Genomic DNA, 21,689 nt, shown 5'->3' on the forward strand with positions numbered 1-21,689 from the left:
TTTCATTGTCCCAGATATTGATGAGTGCATCCAGAATGGGGTTCTTTGTAAAAACGGCCGGTGTGTGAACACAGATGGAAGTTTCCAGTGCATTTGCAACGCTGGCTTTGAATTAACTACAGATGGAAAAAACTGTGTTGGTATGGAAATTGCCTGCCCCCTTGCAAAAGATTTTTAAAGGATATACATTTTTATTTAAAACCATATATACTATTTCCATGAAAGCTTATGCAACACACATATAAGAATACTTTAGATGACTTAGGTAAAATACAAATGCATTTAACACAAAACAAAGTCAAAGGATGGATTGTTTAGAAATGTTATAACAATGAATAATTTCCTGCTTCTGGAAATTTTCTGTGTGGTATATGTTTAATTATAAGTAGCGGTTTTTCTTGGTGGTAGTTTTAGCACCTACAGAATTTTACATTTTGCCATTACAACACCAACAGATCAGAAAAGGTCTCCTCCTGACCTCCAGTCTGGGTGAATATAGAAATGTTTGGCATATGTGATAAACAAATCTCTAAATTTGAGGTCCTGGTGATGTCTGGCAGTGAAGTAGATACCGGCATCCCACAGAAATACTCTATTCACACAGCAACACACTGTATTTCACCCACTAATGGAAGTCCAGATCATTCCACTTGCATTGACATTTATCATTGCTGTATTCTCCCTTACGGAAGAAACTCCCCCCTGAAATCATATAAGCATTTTTGCTAATCAAAGTAAAGCTCTTTTCATGTGGCTTTAGTAACAACTAAGCACAACATTTACTTAATTTTTTTCCTTTATATATATCCCTTATACTAAAGGTCCTTCACATTCTCCACCCTCTTTGCTCTCACTTGGTTGGCATTCACATTAGAAAAAAAAAATCAATGAGCACATGGTTCATTTATGTAGTGGAATATGATTGGTGGTTATTTGTGGAAGGAGAGGGAACCAGTTCCCCCAAGGCCATGGTGTAAGTCATTCTGCTCTCCTGCAGATCATGATGAATGTACAACTACCAACATGTGTTTGAATGGGATGTGCATTAATGAAGATGGTAGCTTCAAGTGCATCTGCAAACCAGGATTTGTCTTGGCTCCAAATGGGCGTTACTGTACTGGTATGTATGGCTTTGAGATAGGAAAGTAACCATGATTGAAACCATCTTTTTTATTTGAATGAATCATGCAAGAATTACTTCAGTTTCTTCATGTGGATTTCATATTATTCACATCTCTTTCTAATTCAGTAAGGCAGGTGTCTAAAGCTTCCTAGAAAAACACACATTGTGGTCTAGGGAACAGTAATATCTTTACAAAAATAACAATGGTGTAGGAAAAATTAAGGGAATGACAGATTGGTTCTAGCAAGTCAGGAAGAGACAATGTAGAAGTAATTTCTCTGTACTCTTTGCCTAAATAAAAAAAAGAAAAAATTTTGAAAGGTTTTTATTTCTGTGCTCTGAGAACTAGATTTTCCACTATCATTCATTACTTATTTTGTTATTACATATTTTCCATAAACTAATCTAAAAATCATTATATCATTATCTAAAAATCTTGTATCGACTAACTGAAGAAATAATTTGAATGTTCCTGTCAGTTTTATTTATGAAGCCATTTTGAAGACTAAGCTCTAGCAATAATTTTAGTAAGCAAAAGAAGTGCCTCTTGGAAATGAATAAGATTATATCTAGTTTATACTCACAATTAGAATTTAGTAAGATGGAGCAAATTTTGCTTCTTTTTTTTTTTTCAGTTTTCTCCTTTTGGATGAAATCAACTCTTTGAATCCTTTCTACCTTCAATTGCACAAACTTATCTGAATACCAAGTAATACTTATAGCTAATTCCTGTAATTGCAATGAAATTCCAAGAGAAAGAGAGTTGAAAAGAGAAAGATCAAGACTGATTTTTGTGTTTCTGAATAAAAAATATTGTCTTGACTATTTGAGAAAGGGGAATATACTATTCAATAAAAATGTTGTAGTTTTTTTATTTCAACTTATGACTGAGATGTCTCAAGACAGGATTTGAATTTTGTGTTATGTTCCAGGGTTCAGTGTTACATTACAGCATGTAACTTTATTTTAGCATTGCCTAAGAAACTTACATACACATATAAATATGACCTCAACAGTTTCTGTTGTCTTGGAATTTTTTAATTTATTTCCTTACTATAGATACTATAATCTGCAAATCTTAAAATGTTCGTGATTTGGTGGCCTGTGTTGAAGACTATTTTTGCCTTTCAGGGAAGCCATTCATTGTTGGGTTATATTTGATTAAACTCGAGCAGGTTGAAAATTAGGACAGATGCCCCATGGGGCACCTGGGTGTCTCAGTCAGTTGAGAGTCTGACTCTTGATTTCAGCCCAAGTCATGATATCAGGGTGGTGAGATCGAGCCCCACACTGGGCTCTGCGCTCAACACTCAGCGGGGAGTCTGCTTGAGATTCTCTCTCCCTCTCCCCACACCCATGCTCACTCTTTCTCTAAAATAAATGAATAAACCTTTTTTTAAAAAAAGAGAGAGGGAGAGAGATGGTCCCCTATTTTGTTACTATGAAAGGATCAGCTTAATATTCAAACAGCATCTCTCTTTATTTGAATTTTATGTAAGTGTAAATAAAAGGTAATGACAAACATTTACCTTAGTTTTAAGAATGAGTTTCATTTAATTAACTTGAATTAAGTATAATCTAATATTAAATGAAATTGGCAGATAAATAATGAAAAATGAGTGTGTGAGGCTCTTTTTTCCCCCTACTGGGTAAGGTTTCAGTCATTCCTTCTGAAAATGTGTTTGAAAGAGTTGTATCTAGATAAAAGATTTGTTATCACATCTGTGTGTCCTTCCACAAATTATACAATGGAAAACAAAAGATTGACAGTCTAGAGTGGTGACAACAGATGAACTCTGTAATAATATTAAATTTACCCAGTAATGGCCTGGGTTGTGCTTCTCTCTGGGCAGATGTTGATGAATGCCAGACCCCGGGAATATGCATGAATGGGCACTGCATCAACAATGAAGGGTCCTTCCGCTGTGACTGTCCCCCAGGTCTGGCTGTGGGTGTAGATGGACGTGTGTGTGTGGGTAAGTGAACCATTCTGTAATGGCCCCAGTGTCCAAATGATCTTGGAAAAACAAAGACAGATCCGTACCATGGAGAACTATTCAGCCATAAAAAGGAAGTAAGTATTGATAAATGCGCAAGTATGAATGAGGCTTGAAAACATTATGCTCGGTGAAAGGAGCCACTCAGAAAATCCCAGGTAGCATATGATTCCATTCGTATGAAATATCCAAAGCAAACAAACATACAGAAACACAGCAGATTATTGTTGCTTAGAGAAGAGAGGGCAAGGGTGCCAAGGAGGTTAAGGGCTAAAGGCATTTTTGAGATAGTGAAATGTTCTAAAACCAGTTGTAGTGATGGATATATGTATCTGTGAATATATTTTTAAAGAACTATTGAATTATATTCCTTAAATGGGTAAACTCTTAGGTATGTGAATTACACCTCAGTAAAATGGTTTAAAAAAAAAATGTACAGTGAGCCCAGCAAGCTCCTTGCAGAAGGCTCTGATAAGATGCAAGTCAGAAATGTTGGAAAAGAAAAGGTATCCTCAAATCAAGGTACTTGATAATGTTAGCTGACTGAGGCTTTATGTAAAAATAGATTTAGATTTTGTAATTTTAAACAAATAAGATATGAAATGGGGATAAACCCTGTTTTTACTCAAACACACTGTAAAATGTAAGTAACTTCTGTAGAACTTGGACTTATATCAGAAGGTAGAAATGTTTTCACATAGTTTTTTTTCTCATCACTGTGCAGCTAACTATAGAAACGGAAGAGTGTGAGAGAGAATATATATTTTATTCTAAACCGTTCCCCCCAAAAAATAAAAAATAAATTAAAAAAATAAACCGTTCCCAATAACTTCACTGTTTTTAAGAGGGTGCTCTTCCCAAATGGGTTCCATGCAAACCAGGGTTAGTAGGCATCAGCTTTAAAGAGGCAGACAAATCACAAATGTCATTAGCATTTTAGAACCCAACCATAATGTCCTGATGACACCAGCAGAATGAGTTAGTTGTAAAAGCTTAATTCACTTATTTCTCCAGAGGGCTTTCATAGGATCCCTAGGGTGCATTAGCCATTGTGCACCCTCCGTTTTTCAGGTGACTCAGTCTGCAAACTCATTGCTTTAAGAGCATAGGTGAGAGAAATGAAATTCTTTCTTAGATATAGATGATAATACTTTTCTCTATGACAATCAAAACATTTGGGTCCTGAAAGAAGGGGGAGGGGGAAAAAGCAACAGCAGATGGAAATAATCTGTCCACTTAAGTTCATCCACTGTCTCCAGTCTAGGATTTATTTCAGCTTACAAGATTGTCAGCACTTGGTTCAGAGGTATTTTAAATACAGCAGCCAGAAGAATGTACCTCCTTCCTGCTTACGAGAGCTATTTTCACTGACTTTAATGAATGCACTTGCCCCCTTCCTTTACCTAGATGATTCTGTTGAAATCTATGATGAGTATAAAAACCAGTTTTGGAGGAAGAAATTATTTTTCCGTTAAGTAGTTATAAGAAATTCCGTGTTTCAAACACAAATCTGCATTTTCTCATCCACATACTGAAAAGGTGTCAGACATTGTTGGAAAGCCTTCAGGTTTTCACAGTTGTGGTCAATTAAAGTTTTTGAAAACACCATTTGTTCTGTGTCTAAAATTATATATTGCTGTTCCCATAACATGCTAGATTTTTTTTCATCTCTTCTGCCTTTGGTGATGCCTTTGAGATGTGTTGATTCTTGAAGTTAGAGATGAATCACTACTATGAATTATTGTTAGGATTAGTGCTTCAATTTTAGATTTATCTTTTATGTATTTTTGTTTCCTTAGACACTGAGATGTCGGTTTTTATCTTCAGAAAGTATTACTATTACTATTGTTAAACTATTACTGTAACTAGTATGTTGAAGAAGCATGACACATAGGCAGGACAGAAAGAAAAGGCAACTATATTTAGTCTCTTCCGTCCTTTTAAAATGTATCTTTAAATTTATTCAGTAGAAGCTATTTACCCAATAAGTAAGGAAGAAAAACCAGGCAACCCTATAGCTTTACTATTATTATTTTTTAAGATTTTGTTTATTTATTCATGAGAGACACAGAGAGAGGGAAAGAAGCAGAGACACAGGCAAGGAGAGGGAGAAGCAGGCCCCATGCAAGGAGCCCGATGTGGGATTTGATCCTGGCAGGCGCTAAACCGCTGAGCCATACAGGGATCCCCTAACTTTACTATTCTTAAATCTATGTAACGAAAACAATCTAAATTAATAAATTAGAATGCCTGGTACCATATAATAATATTCTAAACCTGACTTGAAGTTACAGCTTCTCTTGCGAGCTCAGACATTCTTGAGCAAGATATTTTCTGATTCCACAAGGATCAAAGTGCAGGAGGAAGGGTGAGAAGACAGAAGCACTGGTGACTTTCCTAGGATAGCTTCAAGGTTTCTGGGCTTCCCCAGTGTTTAAAGCATCCCTTCCTTTCATAGTTCCTCTGGAAGCATTCAGCTGCCCTTCCTGAGATGCAGACACTGCCTTTTGCTCCTGGGGGCCCTCCTGGCCCACTCTCTGGTCTTTTAGCAATCCATTTCAGAGGCTCTCTCTGATTGTCTCACCTCCATGCCATTGCTTTAGGATCCTCTCTCTTTTTTTTTTAAAGATTTTATTATTTATAAAATAATATTTTATTTTATTAAATATTTTATTTTAAATATAAATATTTTATTTATAAATATTTTTAAAATATTTATAAAATAAATATTTTATTATTTATAAATAAAATATTTTATTATTTATTCATGAGAGGTACAGAAAGAAAGGCAGAGACATAGGCAAGAGGGAGAAGCAGGCTCCCCACAAGGAGCTCGATGTGGGACTTGATCCCAGGACCCCAGGATCACGCCCTGAGTCAAAGGCAGATGCTCAACCACTGAGCTACCCAGGTGTCCCTAGGACCCTCTCTTCATGTGGCCCATGCCTAATCCAAGTGGCATGCCATCCTTTGCCCTGTTAACCTTATGAATAGAGGTGGATGTCACTTGCTCCTCCAGTAGGAATTACAGCCACTCACTTCTGCCTGTAGGAATCCCAGGCAGAGCCGGGCACAAAGCTCTTCACCTGCTCCCTGGAAAGTTCTCTTGGGACCAGTGGTGAGGATGGAAGCACCCCAAACTCATGAACGCATAATCTATCTCTTGACAAAAAAAAAAAAAAATTCCTCCTCAAAAAGTCCTCTCTTAATTGTCACTGTTTCAAATGATGTCGTCTATATTGGGAGGGTTTTCAGGACCTGGCAAGTGATTTCCCATATCCACTTCCTTCAGGATATAGTCTCAAAATTCACCTCGTTATTTGATATTTAGCCCCTTGGGAATTCAGCTTAAGTTTCCTTTTTTCCTACATTAGCTTAAGAGTATTTTGATATCATTATCAACACTGTTGGACACTTCTGTTAGCTGAAAGGTTAATTTTCTTTATCCTAGTTATGGTCCTTAATAGCTCTATGGACTTGGGCAAGGTACATTACTTTTCTTTGCCTCCTTTCCTCATTAGTTTTTTTGAGAATTAAATAAGTTAGTATTAGATTTATTTATACAAAGCTCTGAATAGGGTCTGGAATTTAACATGCCCAATAAATTAGCTATTGCAGTTATTATTGTTTTATTAAACTAGAATAGTGGCCTCACCTCTAGGGCATAGATGTCTTGGAGTTGCTACTTTAAGCAATAAAGAAAAGTTGACACTAAAGAAAAAAGAATAAAATTAACATTTTGCATCTATGCATACTTTACCAGCAGTTGTAGAACCTGAGAAAATCCTTTAAAAATTCTATTCTTTAATTAAGAAAAGTCATGGAGAAATTTGATAGCACAGAAAAGATAACAGCTCAGCAGTGTTTAGGTCCAGGCCCGCACCAAAATATTTATGTGATGGTGCTTTCAATGCCTCTTCCTTTGTCCACCTATGAGCAGTGTCTTAGTTAAAATGAACTAAGATTCCAATCTGGTTCCTTTGAACAGTTAAAGGTTGACTGTCCTCATGAAAAATAGAAGAGAGAAGTAAAGTAGTCATCATGTTTTTTGAGTATTTCCTATGTGTTTCACATACTGTGCTTTGTGCTTCACAAACAACTCTCATTTATGGTATAAATTCTGTCCTTATTTAATGGATGAGAAAAGTGTTAAATATTTTAGGTAAGATCCATCACACAGGGACCAGAACCCAGGACAATTCATGTTCCCAAAACCTACACATATGGTACATTACTTTCTCTTCCATGGACCTTATTGTGTTGGGTATTCTAAACAACTTTGTTAATCTGTAACCCATACCAGTATACAATGTGTCTCACTCTTCCAGTGAGTACCATAGCTTTTTATCAACTTGCTTTTAAAAATTGTATGAAGATCATGTTCTCAACATGAACACAGAAATAAATTTAACTGTTCTTTGATGCCTTCTGAGGTGATAGATGTCATTCTAGGAACTCACAAAAATCATATTGTAAATCCTAAACTATGTTCTTCTATTAGTGCATATTTGTCTTTGAGTCAAGTCCTACTCTTACACATAACTTGGAGCTGACTTTGCCAGAATTCATCTCAGCAGAAGCAGAAGGGGACAACATGTCCTCTCTCTAGGATGGTTGTGGTAAATCTCATGTCCTCTTCCATGTGAGCATTCACACATCTCATTTTCTAGTGCAGCTGTAAATCTCACTATTTTAATGAGAAACATCACCAGATCATAAGCAGTAGGTGACTCAGTAGGTTACTCTCTATAATAAGTAGATGAAGTTATTTCTAACAAGTTGTGAATAACTATGTCAGCATACTGTTTAAAAATCATGCTGCTTCTCTGGCCTCTCTGGTGATCTTCGTTTTTTATAGTTCACCATTTACTGTCTCATAAAGTTGTAGCATATTTTATGAGAATTCAGAGCAAGAGCCTAAGCAGGGTATGCTTCTTCGGGACATAGCATGACACAACAGGAACAGGAAGAGCGTTGGAAGTCATGTAGCCTGAGTATAAACTCCAGCTTGAGCAGTGGGTAGTCTAGGACGTGGAGCTACTTACAGAATCCCTCTGAATCTTGTCTTCCTCATCTCTAAAATATGGATAATGATCACTGTCCTATGGAGTTGGTGATCAGAATGTTTAACAAGATTATGTCTGTAGAGCCACTAAACACAACACTGAGGACACACAGCAGTGGCTTTTATTTTTACACCTGGCTTTTTTGTGAGTCTGAGATTAAGACCCAGTCACAGTAGTCAACTGGGGCTTGGCAAGAAAAGCCTTCTAACTCAGAAAGTTGAAGTAAGAAATTTCTCCCAAGTAGTGTCCTCTCAAGGTTGTTTACCATCCTGCACTTCATTGTTCCTGAGAAATTCCAAAGTGGAAATAACACGTGTCATTTTGAGTATAAGATAGCCAGTGAAAGAAGAAGAGAAGTGGCAGGTGCCCTCTAGAAGTTTCCCATCTAGTAGCCACTTAGGTGAAAAGAAGCCCTCAGCTTTGAAATCTCTTTATCTCCATCAACATTTTGAATCATTGTTCTTTTACCTCCTTTTAGATACTCACATGCGCAGTACATGCTACGGTGGGATCAAGAAGGGAGTGTGTGTCCGTCCTTTCCCTGGTGCGGTGACCAAGTCTGAATGCTGCTGTGCCAATCCAGACTACGGTTTTGGAGAGCCCTGCCAGCCCTGCCCTGCTAAAAATTCAGGTAGTCCCATTGGCCAGTTTCACATCTGGTAAAGAATCTAGAAAGGTAACATTAGATATCTGGCCAAAGAGGACATAAGCTCTGTTTTCAGTTGAAGAAATCAAAATCTGTGTTGGTATGTGAGGCATAGAATGAGGAGATTTGGCCTGTATTTACCTATGATCTCTGGGCAAAGTACATACAGGGAATAGAAGAATGTATTCGCTGACCTAATTAGGATTGTTACAACAGATTACAATTAAACCTGGATGCCTTAGCCTGTTTTTGACCTTTCATATCACTTTAAAGATGAATAGCATAAAATCTACTTGATACATTCAAGGTTATAATAAATTCATAGGAGCCTGATTATATTTATTTATATTTCATCTTCCACAGCATAGTCTTAGTCTATAGTCTGTCAGTAGTTCCAGCAAGTAATAAACACTTTTACTGATTTATTCACAAATACATGCATATTACATGGTCTAATTCTTTGACTATTCTGTGACTCGTGGTTATCTATATGTTTACAAAATCTGTACTGAATTTGTGTAAGTACAATAGGGATTCAACAATAAATGCAATCTCTTTTTTTCTTTGAAGTTAGGGATAGTTGGAAGTATAGACAGGCAAACATAAACTACAGTTTAGTAGTTTATACTGGTTAGTGCCTTACAAAGGACAGAAACGGAGAACTGGGAGAACATGAAGGGGAAGGAACAGTAAGTGGTTTTGGGAAGTTGGGAGGGACTCCACGGGGCCAGGAGTGGGGGTGGGTGTCTGCTCAGTTTGGTTTTGAAAAAAAGAGTAAGAACATTCCAGATAGAAGGTGGAAGAAAGGGGTTTTAGCAAGGGGAAATGGCTTGTAATTCTTTTGAGAATCCTAAGTGGATTGTTCAAATGTTAGCAAAGCATCAGAGTTCTCTAGAAAGGAGGAACTTCTTTTTTAAAAAAACAAGAAGAGTTAATGTAGGAAATTGTGCCCTAAAAATATTTAAGTCAATTATGCATATACAAAAGAAGTATAGAAATTGGTAACAAGACTAGATAAAAAAAGAGAAGTAAACTAATAAAATCTGGAATCTAGAAACAGATGTGACAATAAATGGGAATGTAGGATACAATAAAGATATCGGTAAGGAAAGATCGAAGTAATGAATATTGTTGATAAATATTAGGAAAAAAATGTGGAATTAGCTCCCTGCACTAGACTTACGAAATAATCCTCTTTTAGATAGAATATATTAACTATTTGTTATTTTGTAATAATAAAGGACTCTCAGAGCAGAAAGCCGACACTAAAATACACATATAAATTGGAAAAATGTGTTTCTTAATTTGTAAGGAATTTACATTAATTGGTAAGGGAAGTTGAGATCATCTGTAGAAAAAAGTGCACTATGCACAAACAAGATTTCACAAAAAAAACAAATGCCAATGGTAGAGAACCAAGTGATAGAATGTGCTAAAGTTAAAAAAAAAAATTAAAACAAGGTATCATTTTTGTTTATTAGATTGGTAAAGTTTAGATGCTTGCTTTTGCCCATATGAGTACTCTCTCGTACTGCTAGAAGGCTAACCTGGGGACATGTAAGAAGAGGAGAACTAGCAGAAGCCTTAAAGAGAGGCATAAATTCTGAGCAGTTTTACTTTCAAGAGATTAACCTAGTGATAAAATAGAATTTCACATTATTTATTATAATTGCTAAAAGTTGGACAAACCTGATCTCATCATTAAGACATGGCTTGAATAAATGTGGTACATCTACATAACAGAAAAAAATACTAGTCTATATTTAAATGGAATATTAACATAAATGTATATGACAAAGTGCAGAGGATCCTACTCTGCTCCCCTCTTAAACCTCTGTGATCTAGGCAAATCATTTCCATCTCTGACCCAATTTTTTCAGGTGTCAAAGAGGGGAAATAATGGTATCTAATTTGTGAATATTACTCAGCTATGAAAAAGAATGAGATCTTACCATTTGTGATGGCTAGGATGAACCTAGAAGGTATGATGCTTAGTGAAGTAAGACAAAGAGAGATACCATATGATTTCATTTGCATGTAGAATCTAAAAATCAAAACAAAGCAAACTCATAAAGTCAAAAGCAGACTCATAAATACAGAGAACAAACTAATGGTTGCAAGGGGGTGGAAGGGTAGGCCAAATGAGTGAAGGGGAGTGGAAGGTTTAGGCTTCCAGTTATGGAATCAGTTAGTCACAGGGATGAAAGGTAGAGCATAGGGAATACAGTCAGTGGTACTGTGACCATGTTGTGTGCTGAGGAATGGTAGCTACACTTGTGGTGAGCACAACAGAACATATCAAATTATCCAGTTGTAATGTTGTACACCTAAAACTAATGGAACATTGTGTGTAAGCTACACTTCAATAAAAAATATATCCACTTTTTAATATTGGGAGGGGTAAATAAATTATTAGAGGTAAAATGCTAGAATAATACCAGACACATGGTAAATACTGTTAGACTAAGTATTGTCTACTATAATTTTGCTACTGAGAGAAAATAATGAAAAAGCACTCTCTACAATACAATTTGGAGGTTTTTTTTAGTTTCCATACATAGAAAGTATTTGTAACATTTATTAATATATTAGCTATGTTCAGAGTGATAATAACAGTAGTTTTTATTTTTATGTTTATCTGTGAGTTTGGAATTATTACAATATGTGCTATATTTCTATGTGCTAGAAAATAATAATTTTTTCATTTTAAAAATTATTACTAGTAATTTTTCTTCATGGTACTTCTGGAGTGATGTAAGTAACATGTGTATGGAGAGGTAGATTTTAATTTATGTATTTTTTTGATCTTCTAGCTGAATTCCATGGTCTTTGTAGTAGTGGAGTAGGTATCACTGTGGATGGAAGAGGTAACTATTCAATTCTCAATCTTACAGTAATTATGTGATTGATAGCTTTATGATTAGAACATGAATATGAATGTATTTAATATGTTAAAAATATATCAGTGTAAAATAATAAGATAAATTATCTCTTAGAACAGTGGTTATAAGCTAGGATGTTAATATGTAGATGTGCATATTTCCTAGCAGATAAATACTTATCTGTTACATATTGTTGAAAATGTCCCTGACAAACTTCAACCATAATTTTGTGGGTACTGTTGCTTAGGAAGAAACTAGAGTTGGTACTTAGATTTTTTTAAAAAGTGAGTCATTTTAAATTAAAAAAAAATTGGTGCTGACATTTTAAAAATCTTTAAGACATACTTGATATGAATTAGGTTTGGGATTTACTACCCTAAAAATATGTTGTTAAGATTATTGATGCCTAAGAATACTGAGAGGATTTTAAATTTAAGTAAAGAAGTAAAATTTGTCGACATTTTCTTATTTTAAACTTATCAAGATGATTTACAAAATTCCACTCTGAAACCTTGAATATTAAATAAATACGTGTTTATAGCTTTAAGGTTCTTTTGTATACATAGAGTATATACATATAGTTTCTTTCGTATTATTTTTAAAGAAAACTATAAGATACTGGTAGTCTTCACTTTACATATATAGTCTTTTCCGTTTGTGTTTGAGAAGATTTTAGACACATTATAGATTAGTTACAGCAATATTGCATCTTTGCCATGAACATCAGAAACCAGAATGAAGAAACAAACTTTTACAAGGATGTTTCTCCCAAAAATGAAAAAGCTGGCGTTTCTGGCATATGTTAAGGTCACCCAAATTCAAGAAAACAACTGTTAGGATTAAAATTTGAGCATAGTGATCAAAATTTGATTTTGTATTTTTCATCCCTTCTCAGTATAGTCCCCAGCAGAGCCAGCCACTTGTGGGAACTACAAGGTTGTTACAAACAAGCACATTGCTCCTTGAGTCTTACTGCCCATAGCTGACAGAGTAGTCCTGTTCATGGGTTATTGTAAAACATTGTGTTGTTAAGCATCCACATTTGAACTGTCCTCTCCATTAATTTTAACTTCTCAAAAATGAGAAATATTTATTAAGTATCATATTACTTACTTGACTGTAAAAAAAATGATAATAAAATAGAAATATTCCATGCCGTTGGGGACCATAAAATTATATAGGTCACCCTAATAAATGTTTGTCTTTTAATTAGATGGTTATAATACCTATCAAGTTAAGTTTTCCTTTGGATTTTGAGCCAAGAGGCTATAAATTTCTTTATTAATTTTATCATAAATACCAGCACATTACATGGGTTAGTCCTTTTTATTTCTGCCAGTCTCCTTCATTTTTCTTTTAACTTACCATGGAATTATCCTGTAATCCCCCACTTTTATTCTCTTATTCCTTATTTTCATTTCCTTTCCCTTTCTGAAAGGCAGGCAAATTGTGGTTTTGCAGAGTTAAGCAGTTTATATGTTGAGCGGTCTTTATTAGACCTACATGTGTCAACAAACAATAAAATGTCTGTGAGCATTGAATTTTCCAACATTTAATGCAGATATCAACGAATGTGCTTTGGATCCCGATATATGTGCCAATGGAATTTGTGAAAATCTACGTGGTAGTTACCGTTGTAATTGCAACAGTGGCTATGAACCAGATGCATCTGGAAGAAACTGTATTGGTAAGTTGCCCTGACTATCCAGGAGCCTACTGTATAGTTTCATTCCATGGATTCTAAGAAAAATGTAAATACAAATAAGTGAATAAAACTGCAGCTCTTACAGTTCCTCTTGTTTCCTTCTTACTAAAAAAATAAAAAATAAAAATCCACCCAATTCTGTTACACAGTAACAAACTTTTTAGTAGCATAACTCAGTATTTAAATCATTCTTTTCCTAAATGAATTGATGTGTACCCAGTTATTGGCCTGTTGTATTTTTACACATATCTTAATCCTATAAGTTTTTTCACTGAGAAGTTGAGAATTAACAGGGCAGTATGGATAATAGTAAGTTAAGAAAATAAAGTATTACAGGTTGAAAACTTTGACTTACAAAGAAACAACTGGTTACTGCAACTTACCCAAACATGATTACTGAGATAGGTTTTTCTTTTTGTAATTTATAAGAGAATGTGAAAACTCAGTTCATGTACTTAAGAATTTGTGAAGAGTGTAGACTTTCTCATGGAGCACTCGAGTCCACTTTTATAAAATGAATGTTTTTAAATCCATCATATGTAATCATTGTTACATCTGATCATTGATGACTCTTATATTCATGTCTTGGTGACTGTACTTAGAAATACATTTTCCTACACTTGTCAGTACTGGCTCATTATTATTGAATATATTCACATGATCCTGAATTGAAGACATAAATGTAGTCAAGTACAGTTAAGCATACAGGCACACTGCTGAAAACAGGGAGATTTGGTGAGCATTTACACACTGACACAGTTTGTGGCATTATTTAACTTTTTAGAGTAGGCATATGAATATTTTTGATAAAAATTAAAATTACATTTTAAAATAAAAATTAAGCTGAACTTCAATTTTAGTCTGCTAGAGTTTCTGTAACAAAGTAGCAAAATTTGAGTTGCTTAAAGCAACAGAAATTTATTTTCTCATGGTTTGGGAAGTCAGAAGTCTAAAATCAAGGTTGTCCAGGGGGCTGTGCTCTCTCTCATGGCTCCAGGGGAAGATCCTTCCTTCCCTCTTCCAGCCTCTGGTGTGTGCCTACAATCCTGATGTTTCTTGGCTTGTAGATGCATCACTGTGGTCACATGTCCATCTTTTCCCTGGGTATTTTCACATCATCTTCCTGCTGTGTTTCACATCATTTCCCCTTTTTTATGGATGACAGTCATGTTGGATTACAGCCTCCCCTAATGATCTCGTTTTAACTTAATTACTTCTTAAACATTCCTATTTCCAAATAAGGTCACATTATGACTTCAACATAACTTTTTTGAGGGACATATTTTAACCCACAGCATGGAATAGTGGATAAATTATTTGTAATACAGCCACTTAATGCAACATATGATAATAGGGAAGTTTATGGTAATGCTTAAAATATAGAGTTAGTTTTTAAAACTCAAAATTCAGAATTGGAGCAAAAATATGACACTCAAAGGAAAATATCAGATAAAATACAGAAAATAATATTTATCAGAGCTGATGGAATCATATCAAATGTGTTTTCCAAATTTTCACAACATATTGTGCATATTGTTTGGTAAGGCACAATTGTTATTTGCAAGATTAAAACAATATAAATTGAAGGAACTGTTCTCTCCAAATTGCAACTTTTATTTCTTTCTGTTATTAACTACATTAGCAAAAGTGAGTGTGGATAGGAAGAGAGAACTCAGTGTGAGCTTCTTAAATCTGAGCTGTAGACAATATTTTCTAGGCTGTTCTAGGCCATTAAAGGAATATACAAAATAGATCATTAATTTCCCACTAATAATGAATTGTTTCTGAAGTAAAAACGTAATGGAAAAAGAGTAGTAAACACCTTTTGTTTAACTGCCACTTAATGTGTTTTTATTAGAATTTTAATCAGAAAAAATGTTTTTAAAAATCATCTATTATTTTTATTACATATAAATAAATCCATAGTCAAGTGAGTTTAATCTTTTGATATATTTCATTGGTGCTTTAAAATATATAATATATGTGTGTGTGTATGTTGATGTATATTCATTCCAAGAGCTTCAAAACATTTTCACAGTAGCCACCAGTATAGAAATGTTCCATATGAGTCAAACCAAATATATTTTGCTTAAGATCAATGAATGTGCTATGAGCACAGAAAGACTAAGAATGGCAGGCGGAGAAGGGTGAGGTAGGCAAAGGGGATTAAGAAATGCCAACTTCCAGTTATAAAATAAATATGTCGTGGGGATGAAAAGTACAGCATAAGGAATACAGTCAATGTTGCAAAAACTTTGTATGGTTTGTACACTTATTACCATGGTGAGCATTGCCTAATGTATGTAAATACTGAATCACTATGGTGCAGACCTGAACCTAGTAGAATACTGTATATCAACCATATTCAACTAAAAATATATTGAGTTTTTAAAAGGAGAGATGAAAAAAATAAATAAACAAACAAATAAATAAATTAAAAGGAGAGATGAAATCAAGGAGGGAGTGAGGGGAGGAATCAAATAAAAATAGAACCTTGCTGGTCCCTGGCCTATTCATTTCACTATGCCTGTCTCCTGTCTTCTACTGACTGCTTTCAGACATCGATGAGTGCTTGGTCAACAGATTGCTTTGCGACAATGGCCTGTGCAGAAACACGCCCGGGAGTTACAGTTGTACATGCCCCCCTGGGTACGTGTTCAGAACAGAGACTGAGACTTGTGAAGGTAAGAGCCATCTTCCTCACCATCGGGGTGAGTAGTAAGCACTAAGAGATATGCATGGACGTTGGTCAAGTACATCGATGAAAAAAGATAGCAAACAAACTATTATCTAAATGTTTTTTAAAATATAATAATCTTTTTCAGCTCATCTGCCAGTTTTAGGAATAGCATGTACTGAGATGCCCGGCCAGTACATGTGACTCTTGATCTCGGGGTCATGAGTTTGAGCCCCATGTTACTGTAGAAATTACTAAAACAAATAATAAATCTTAAAAAAGAGAGGAAGAAAAAGAAAAGAGCATGTACCTATCCCAGTTTACAAAATCTATCAGTTTGGTTCCATTCAGATCAAATATCAACAAACACTTTGAAGTTCTGGCTGGGGTAGGAGGCGGGGGGTGCAAAGAGTTTGTTTTACTTGCTAAAATAAAATGGCAGATTTTTGTATGTTTTCTTTTCCCCTTTTAAAAAATACGAGGACATATTCACACTGACCTTGGGGGACCTGAATCATAGTGGTAGAGTCAGCCTTGAGGCATTTTATTTATGAAATGAATGATAAATCTCAGAGGTTGGCCCATAAAATATTTGGGGCCTGAGTCAATATGGCCACCTTACATAAATCTATAGTCTAAGAAAATTGTCGTTTTCATTTGATTTAAAAGTTATCGTTTGGGTTTCTAGGTCATAAATCACTGTTTAAAAAATATCTTCATTTTCTTCCAACCACATTTCTGTACAAGGGATGTTATGTGAGTGGCTTACATGACAAAACGCCTCATTTCCGCCGAGATACCAGCTGAGCAAGCAGTGCATTCAATTATGTTTTTGTTTCTTGATCAAAGTACTGTGTACTTCAGAATAATCTGTTATATGACTACTAGCCATTGTTCTTTTTAAGTCTCACTGTGTGGGCCTGTAGAAGTGTCTGATGACATTCTCAAATCCAGAAACTGCTGCCAAAGTCACTTACAAAAAAAAAAAAAATTAATCTTTAATTAATTTGAACAGACCTTTCCTTATCTGTTAAAGTATTTATTTCGTAGTGACTCCATAGCCAAGAAAACAGCAATAGTAATATGATGCAAAAAGATGTTAACATTCTGTCTTCATCTTATTGTTTCATTTCAAAGCATTCTTGTGAACAGAAACAAGTTAGGACTTGAACAAGATGCAAGAACACAAATGACTCAGCTGAAGTCAATGAAATGCAATTACAACGTGCAGTTCTAAGTTTGGATTGAATTGGAGGGGCCATTGAAAAACAATAATTAGCCTGGAAAAAAGAAATAAGAAAACTTCAGTATAAAATGTACTTTCCCTAAACTTAGTCCTGATAACTGTCCTTTTGGAGGAGATCCTCAAAGAAAAGGGCTCACTTTCATCCTACTTGAAGATTTATCTTTTCCATAGCTGAGCAAAACTGCTCAAAACTTAAGAGTTTTGAAGATCTTTCTGTCAGATAGAAAAACTGCCTTTCAGAGTAGCTCAGGCTTTGCCAATATACTCACCTAGAATGTTTCCTACTAGCACCCATTTCCACCCACTCTGACACCCGTCATCCTTCAGAATTGCTCTGAGATACTTACTTTGTAAAAAGATATTCTAGCCATATTTCCTCCATTCATTTTTTTGGAGGATGGGAGAATAGATTTCAAGAGTTGTATTTTTTTTCCTTATTCCAGTTTTCTGCACTCCTTTCCACTGCCTTTATCCATTTTATAAACCTATTGTGTTTTTGAGGATAAGTTTCTGTTAAATGTCAAGAAACACTGAAAGCAAGAGCACTGTAGGACACCTTCTTGGTTTAACTGGAAAGCTGATGAACTGGTTTGCCTGCCCACAGTCACAATACCCTTTGGTGCTATTGGGAGAGAAGCATGTGATAGGGAAAACTAAACTGTCTTTGAATCAGTTTGATCCAAGTTCTGTTTGTGCACGGAATTATCAGTGATATTTATAGCATATTTCCACTATTTAACAAGTAAGAGGGAATCAAAGGATATGAAGAGCCCAAATACTGAAACGTAAATCAAAGGTAGGGATTTGCCTGCCTATAGGAACAACTGAAGAATAGGAGTGAATGATGTTTAATAACATTGGATGACTACATAAATAGAAGGGACATTAATACCAATCAGGCAACAGCACTGGTTAGGATGAGTGCCCTTTACTTTTGTCCAGAGGATAATTATTCCCGATAAATCTAAGTATTTTCTTTAATACAAAATATATATCTGTCTTTCATAAGAAAGAAGTTCATGTTATGTAAATAAAAGAGAAATGACAGAAATATTTTGGCTCTAGCTTTATGACATTGGTGGAAATAAAAATGATTTATTGTGAGAAACCTAACCAAATAACTTATTTCTCACTTTGTTCCCACTGCTGAGTTATTTGCATTTTATTAAGTGGTTTAAAAAAAATGACTTGAAAGCCACAAATCTCTTTTTCCCTTGGGTCTTCTTATTTCTACCATTGCATTTATATAGTAAATGTGTCTGCCTGGAGCACTTCTCTTTTTTCTATTCTTTATAAACTAATTTCCAAAGACTAAGCAGAGAATTATTAGCAGATTCACTGGAGACTCTAGCTTTCTCTGTACATATTTACTACAGTCACTAATTTTGCTTGTCATTCATGTTTTCAACAGGCTATTTTAAATATATAATAAATAGCAGTAATAATAAAGATCTTCTGATATTTCAGACTGAAGTTATAAAAAATTTATTTTACTTTTTTTGTTTGAGCTCTGCGAGTCTGTGAAAGTTAACATTTTTACAGCAAGCACTGTGGTTTAGATTGTGTTTCCAGTGACATAACTAGTTAAATGTAAACCAGATGTGCTTTGAAGTTTATTTCCAGGAATGTACAGTGAACTGTTTCAATTCCTGGTTCCATGACATTTGTAACATAAAAACATTGTATTTAAAGAAAAATTAAATAGTTGATATTTGTAGCTGTCATTGCATGTGTTTATAGTTTTGGAGTTCATAATTACTTAATTTAGAATAGGGATTTGAAAGTATATGACATTGACATTTTGCTTTTTGGGGGAGCTTCTTATAAATGAAATTAATAGGTGAATTATATATAGTTTGTCCTCAGATTAGTTATCTCCTTTTTTTTTTTTTTTGCTGATTCCTTTTTTACATTGTGGTTTTATTAAAAGAATTCTAATACTCTGGAATAGATGTTTTTCTTCCAAATATGTGCTGTATTTATCAAACCTGTTCTTCTATTTTTTCCTTGAAGAGGATTTCTTAGAAAAAACAACCTGAAGAAAAAAAAGATGCTTTCATATTTCTTCAGTTTCTACTTCAAGAATTAAATTAGTACCTGTGTACTTCTTTTGTAATTTTGAAGTAAAAGGAAAGTACATGCCTATTTTTCACATTGATTTTTAAATTTGCATTTTAGGGCCACAGACTTGCAAATTAACAGTGAGCCCTGCCTTTTTGGGACCACTTTTGATTCATATTTGACTTGGGATGCTCAGGAGTAAGCATGGCAGCCTTTCAGTTATTTTCATGTTTTCCTCAATCTAATACCTTATATTTAACTCAAAGAGGTCTTTAGGAAAAACAAAAAACAAAAAAACAAGTGCTGTGGTAAGCTCAGAAACCCTTATGTTCACCAGCAACAAAAAATGTGTTGAGATACGCTGACCTGTTTCAGCTAGTTATCTTTGCATCCCTTCTTTAGATTGAGTGGTTGAACTTAGATCCTGAGGGTCACTTTTGGATATTGTTTCTAGTACTTAGACTAAAGCCTGCATTTTTAATTAACTCCTGTTAAACTAATTCTATTGGCTTGAGATTTGCTTTAGTTACCACTTGAGAACATGGGTGTGCTCTGTTTACTTATGACCCTCAATAGCAATTGTTTAGAATATGCCATCTGATTTGATTAAGGACTCAAAGCAGATTAATGATAGTAAAAGTCTGTTTCAAGCAATCAAAAGTTCTTTTTTTTATTTTACCAAAATCTGTTAGCTTTAACAGACTCTCCACACCATACACCTAAATATGAGCAGAGAGAGAGGCAGATAAGGCCAGGAAAAGAATGCTCTACTCAGTATTAAAATTTCATCCCTTGTTTCTTGATTTGTACCCAGGACCTGGGAGTGAAAGCCGACATTGTGATACATTGTCTCTAGTACAGGCTTTTTATTTCTTCTAAAACCTCCCAGAACCACAGATGACAGAAACAGTCAACCTTTGTTTGTGCACAGCATATTGTACCCTGGGGGGTGGGGGGGGGAATATATATATATATATATATATACTACTTTTTATTATATTATTATATAATATATATACACACATATATATGTATATATGTGTAGATATAGATATGTTGCTTTCCATGTATTGAGAATTCAGATTTCCCACAGGGCAATTATATCTTACTGTGGGGGAAATCAATCCAATTTATGTAAAGTTGTAGTGAAATGGTGACGAGTAACATACTAACCCCTTCTGCAATACTGGGCTGATTCCTGTGGTCCTACTGAGCCCCTCATCTGTGTGTATCCATGCTGTAAAATTCATGTCTCCATTCCCCATTCACTTTATGCCTCATAGATCCATATTAAAACTGCAAGAGCCAAGTTTACCAGACATTCTGGCATAGCATGGCTTGTTGGAATAATATTTTCCAGAAACACATGGCAGTTCTAACAGAATCTTTTCCTTCTGGGTTGTAGATATAAATGAATGTGAAAGCAACCCATGTGTCAATGGGGCCTGCAGGAACAACCTTGGATCTTTCAATTGTGAATGTTCTCCTGGCAGCAAACTCAGCTCAACAGGATTGATCTGTATTGGTAAGATTCACGTGGTGTTTCGGTTTCTCTGCCAACAGAAGGGGGGATGGCAGGCCTCACTGTGGATGAAAGCAGAGCGGGACCACAGGAAGCTAGTAATGAGGACTTACTCCAGTTGTTTGCTCTCATTATCGAGATAGGCGTAAAACATGATAGCATAAATGGGCAGGCTCTTGAATTTTGTTAGCTTCTCAGAAGCGTTCCTTTCGCATGAGTAGATGTATTATGCTGTGAGTTGTGAGCATTTGCATACCACACACATATTTATGTTCACTGCCTTGGGAATACCTTAGGTACCAATACAACCCTTGCTGCATACTTTTTATAACAAGTTTCAAAACAAAAATGAGATAAGAATTTGGACTCGTTCACAAGACAAGAATTTGAGGATTTTAAACTTTAAACAAATAGAAGGAGTTTAATATTTTTTCATTTCACCCATCAATCATAAATGTATAGGCCCAGGGAAGAAAAGAGAACTGTTTTCTTGCTTTTGGAAATTTCTAAGGAGAAAGATTCCAAAACTTCCAAACTGACATCTTTTTGTAAGTCTCAAAACATTTAAGGTTGGTTTGGGATAGTGATGGTAGCACACATATAAGATAGTCTGTTCTGTTACTGTCAGAAGTAATTCAGTACATGTACGGGGGAAAAAAACATACCTATCATTTTGGCCTGCCTCTGGTATCTGTGGGCCCATTGGCCAGGCATAGGACAGTTCCTATGATTAGCTGGTATCCACCTTTAAAGTGAACTAAATC

At 35.0% G+C, this 21,689-nt stretch overlaps 1 protein-coding gene across 1 annotated transcript in view; it reads left to right on the plus strand.

Moving 5' to 3' along the window:
- The window catches only part of FBN2 (fibrillin 2), a 244,367-nt gene that overhangs the window by 141,646 nt on the left and 81,032 nt on the right, over window positions 1-21,689 (plus strand). The window contains 8 exon segments of the mRNA XM_041764048.1: window positions 15-140; window positions 998-1,120; window positions 2,977-3,099; window positions 8,665-8,817; window positions 11,646-11,699; window positions 13,276-13,401; window positions 15,978-16,103; window positions 20,809-20,928. Coding sequence (XP_041619982.1) covers window positions 15-140; window positions 998-1,120; window positions 2,977-3,099; window positions 8,665-8,817; window positions 11,646-11,699; window positions 13,276-13,401; window positions 15,978-16,103; window positions 20,809-20,928 — 951 coding nt within the window.

This window comes from Vulpes lagopus, chromosome 7 (assembly GCF_018345385.1).
Source record: "Vulpes lagopus strain Blue_001 chromosome 7, ASM1834538v1, whole genome shotgun sequence".
Lineage (NCBI taxonomy): Eukaryota > Metazoa > Chordata > Mammalia > Carnivora > Canidae > Vulpes > Vulpes lagopus.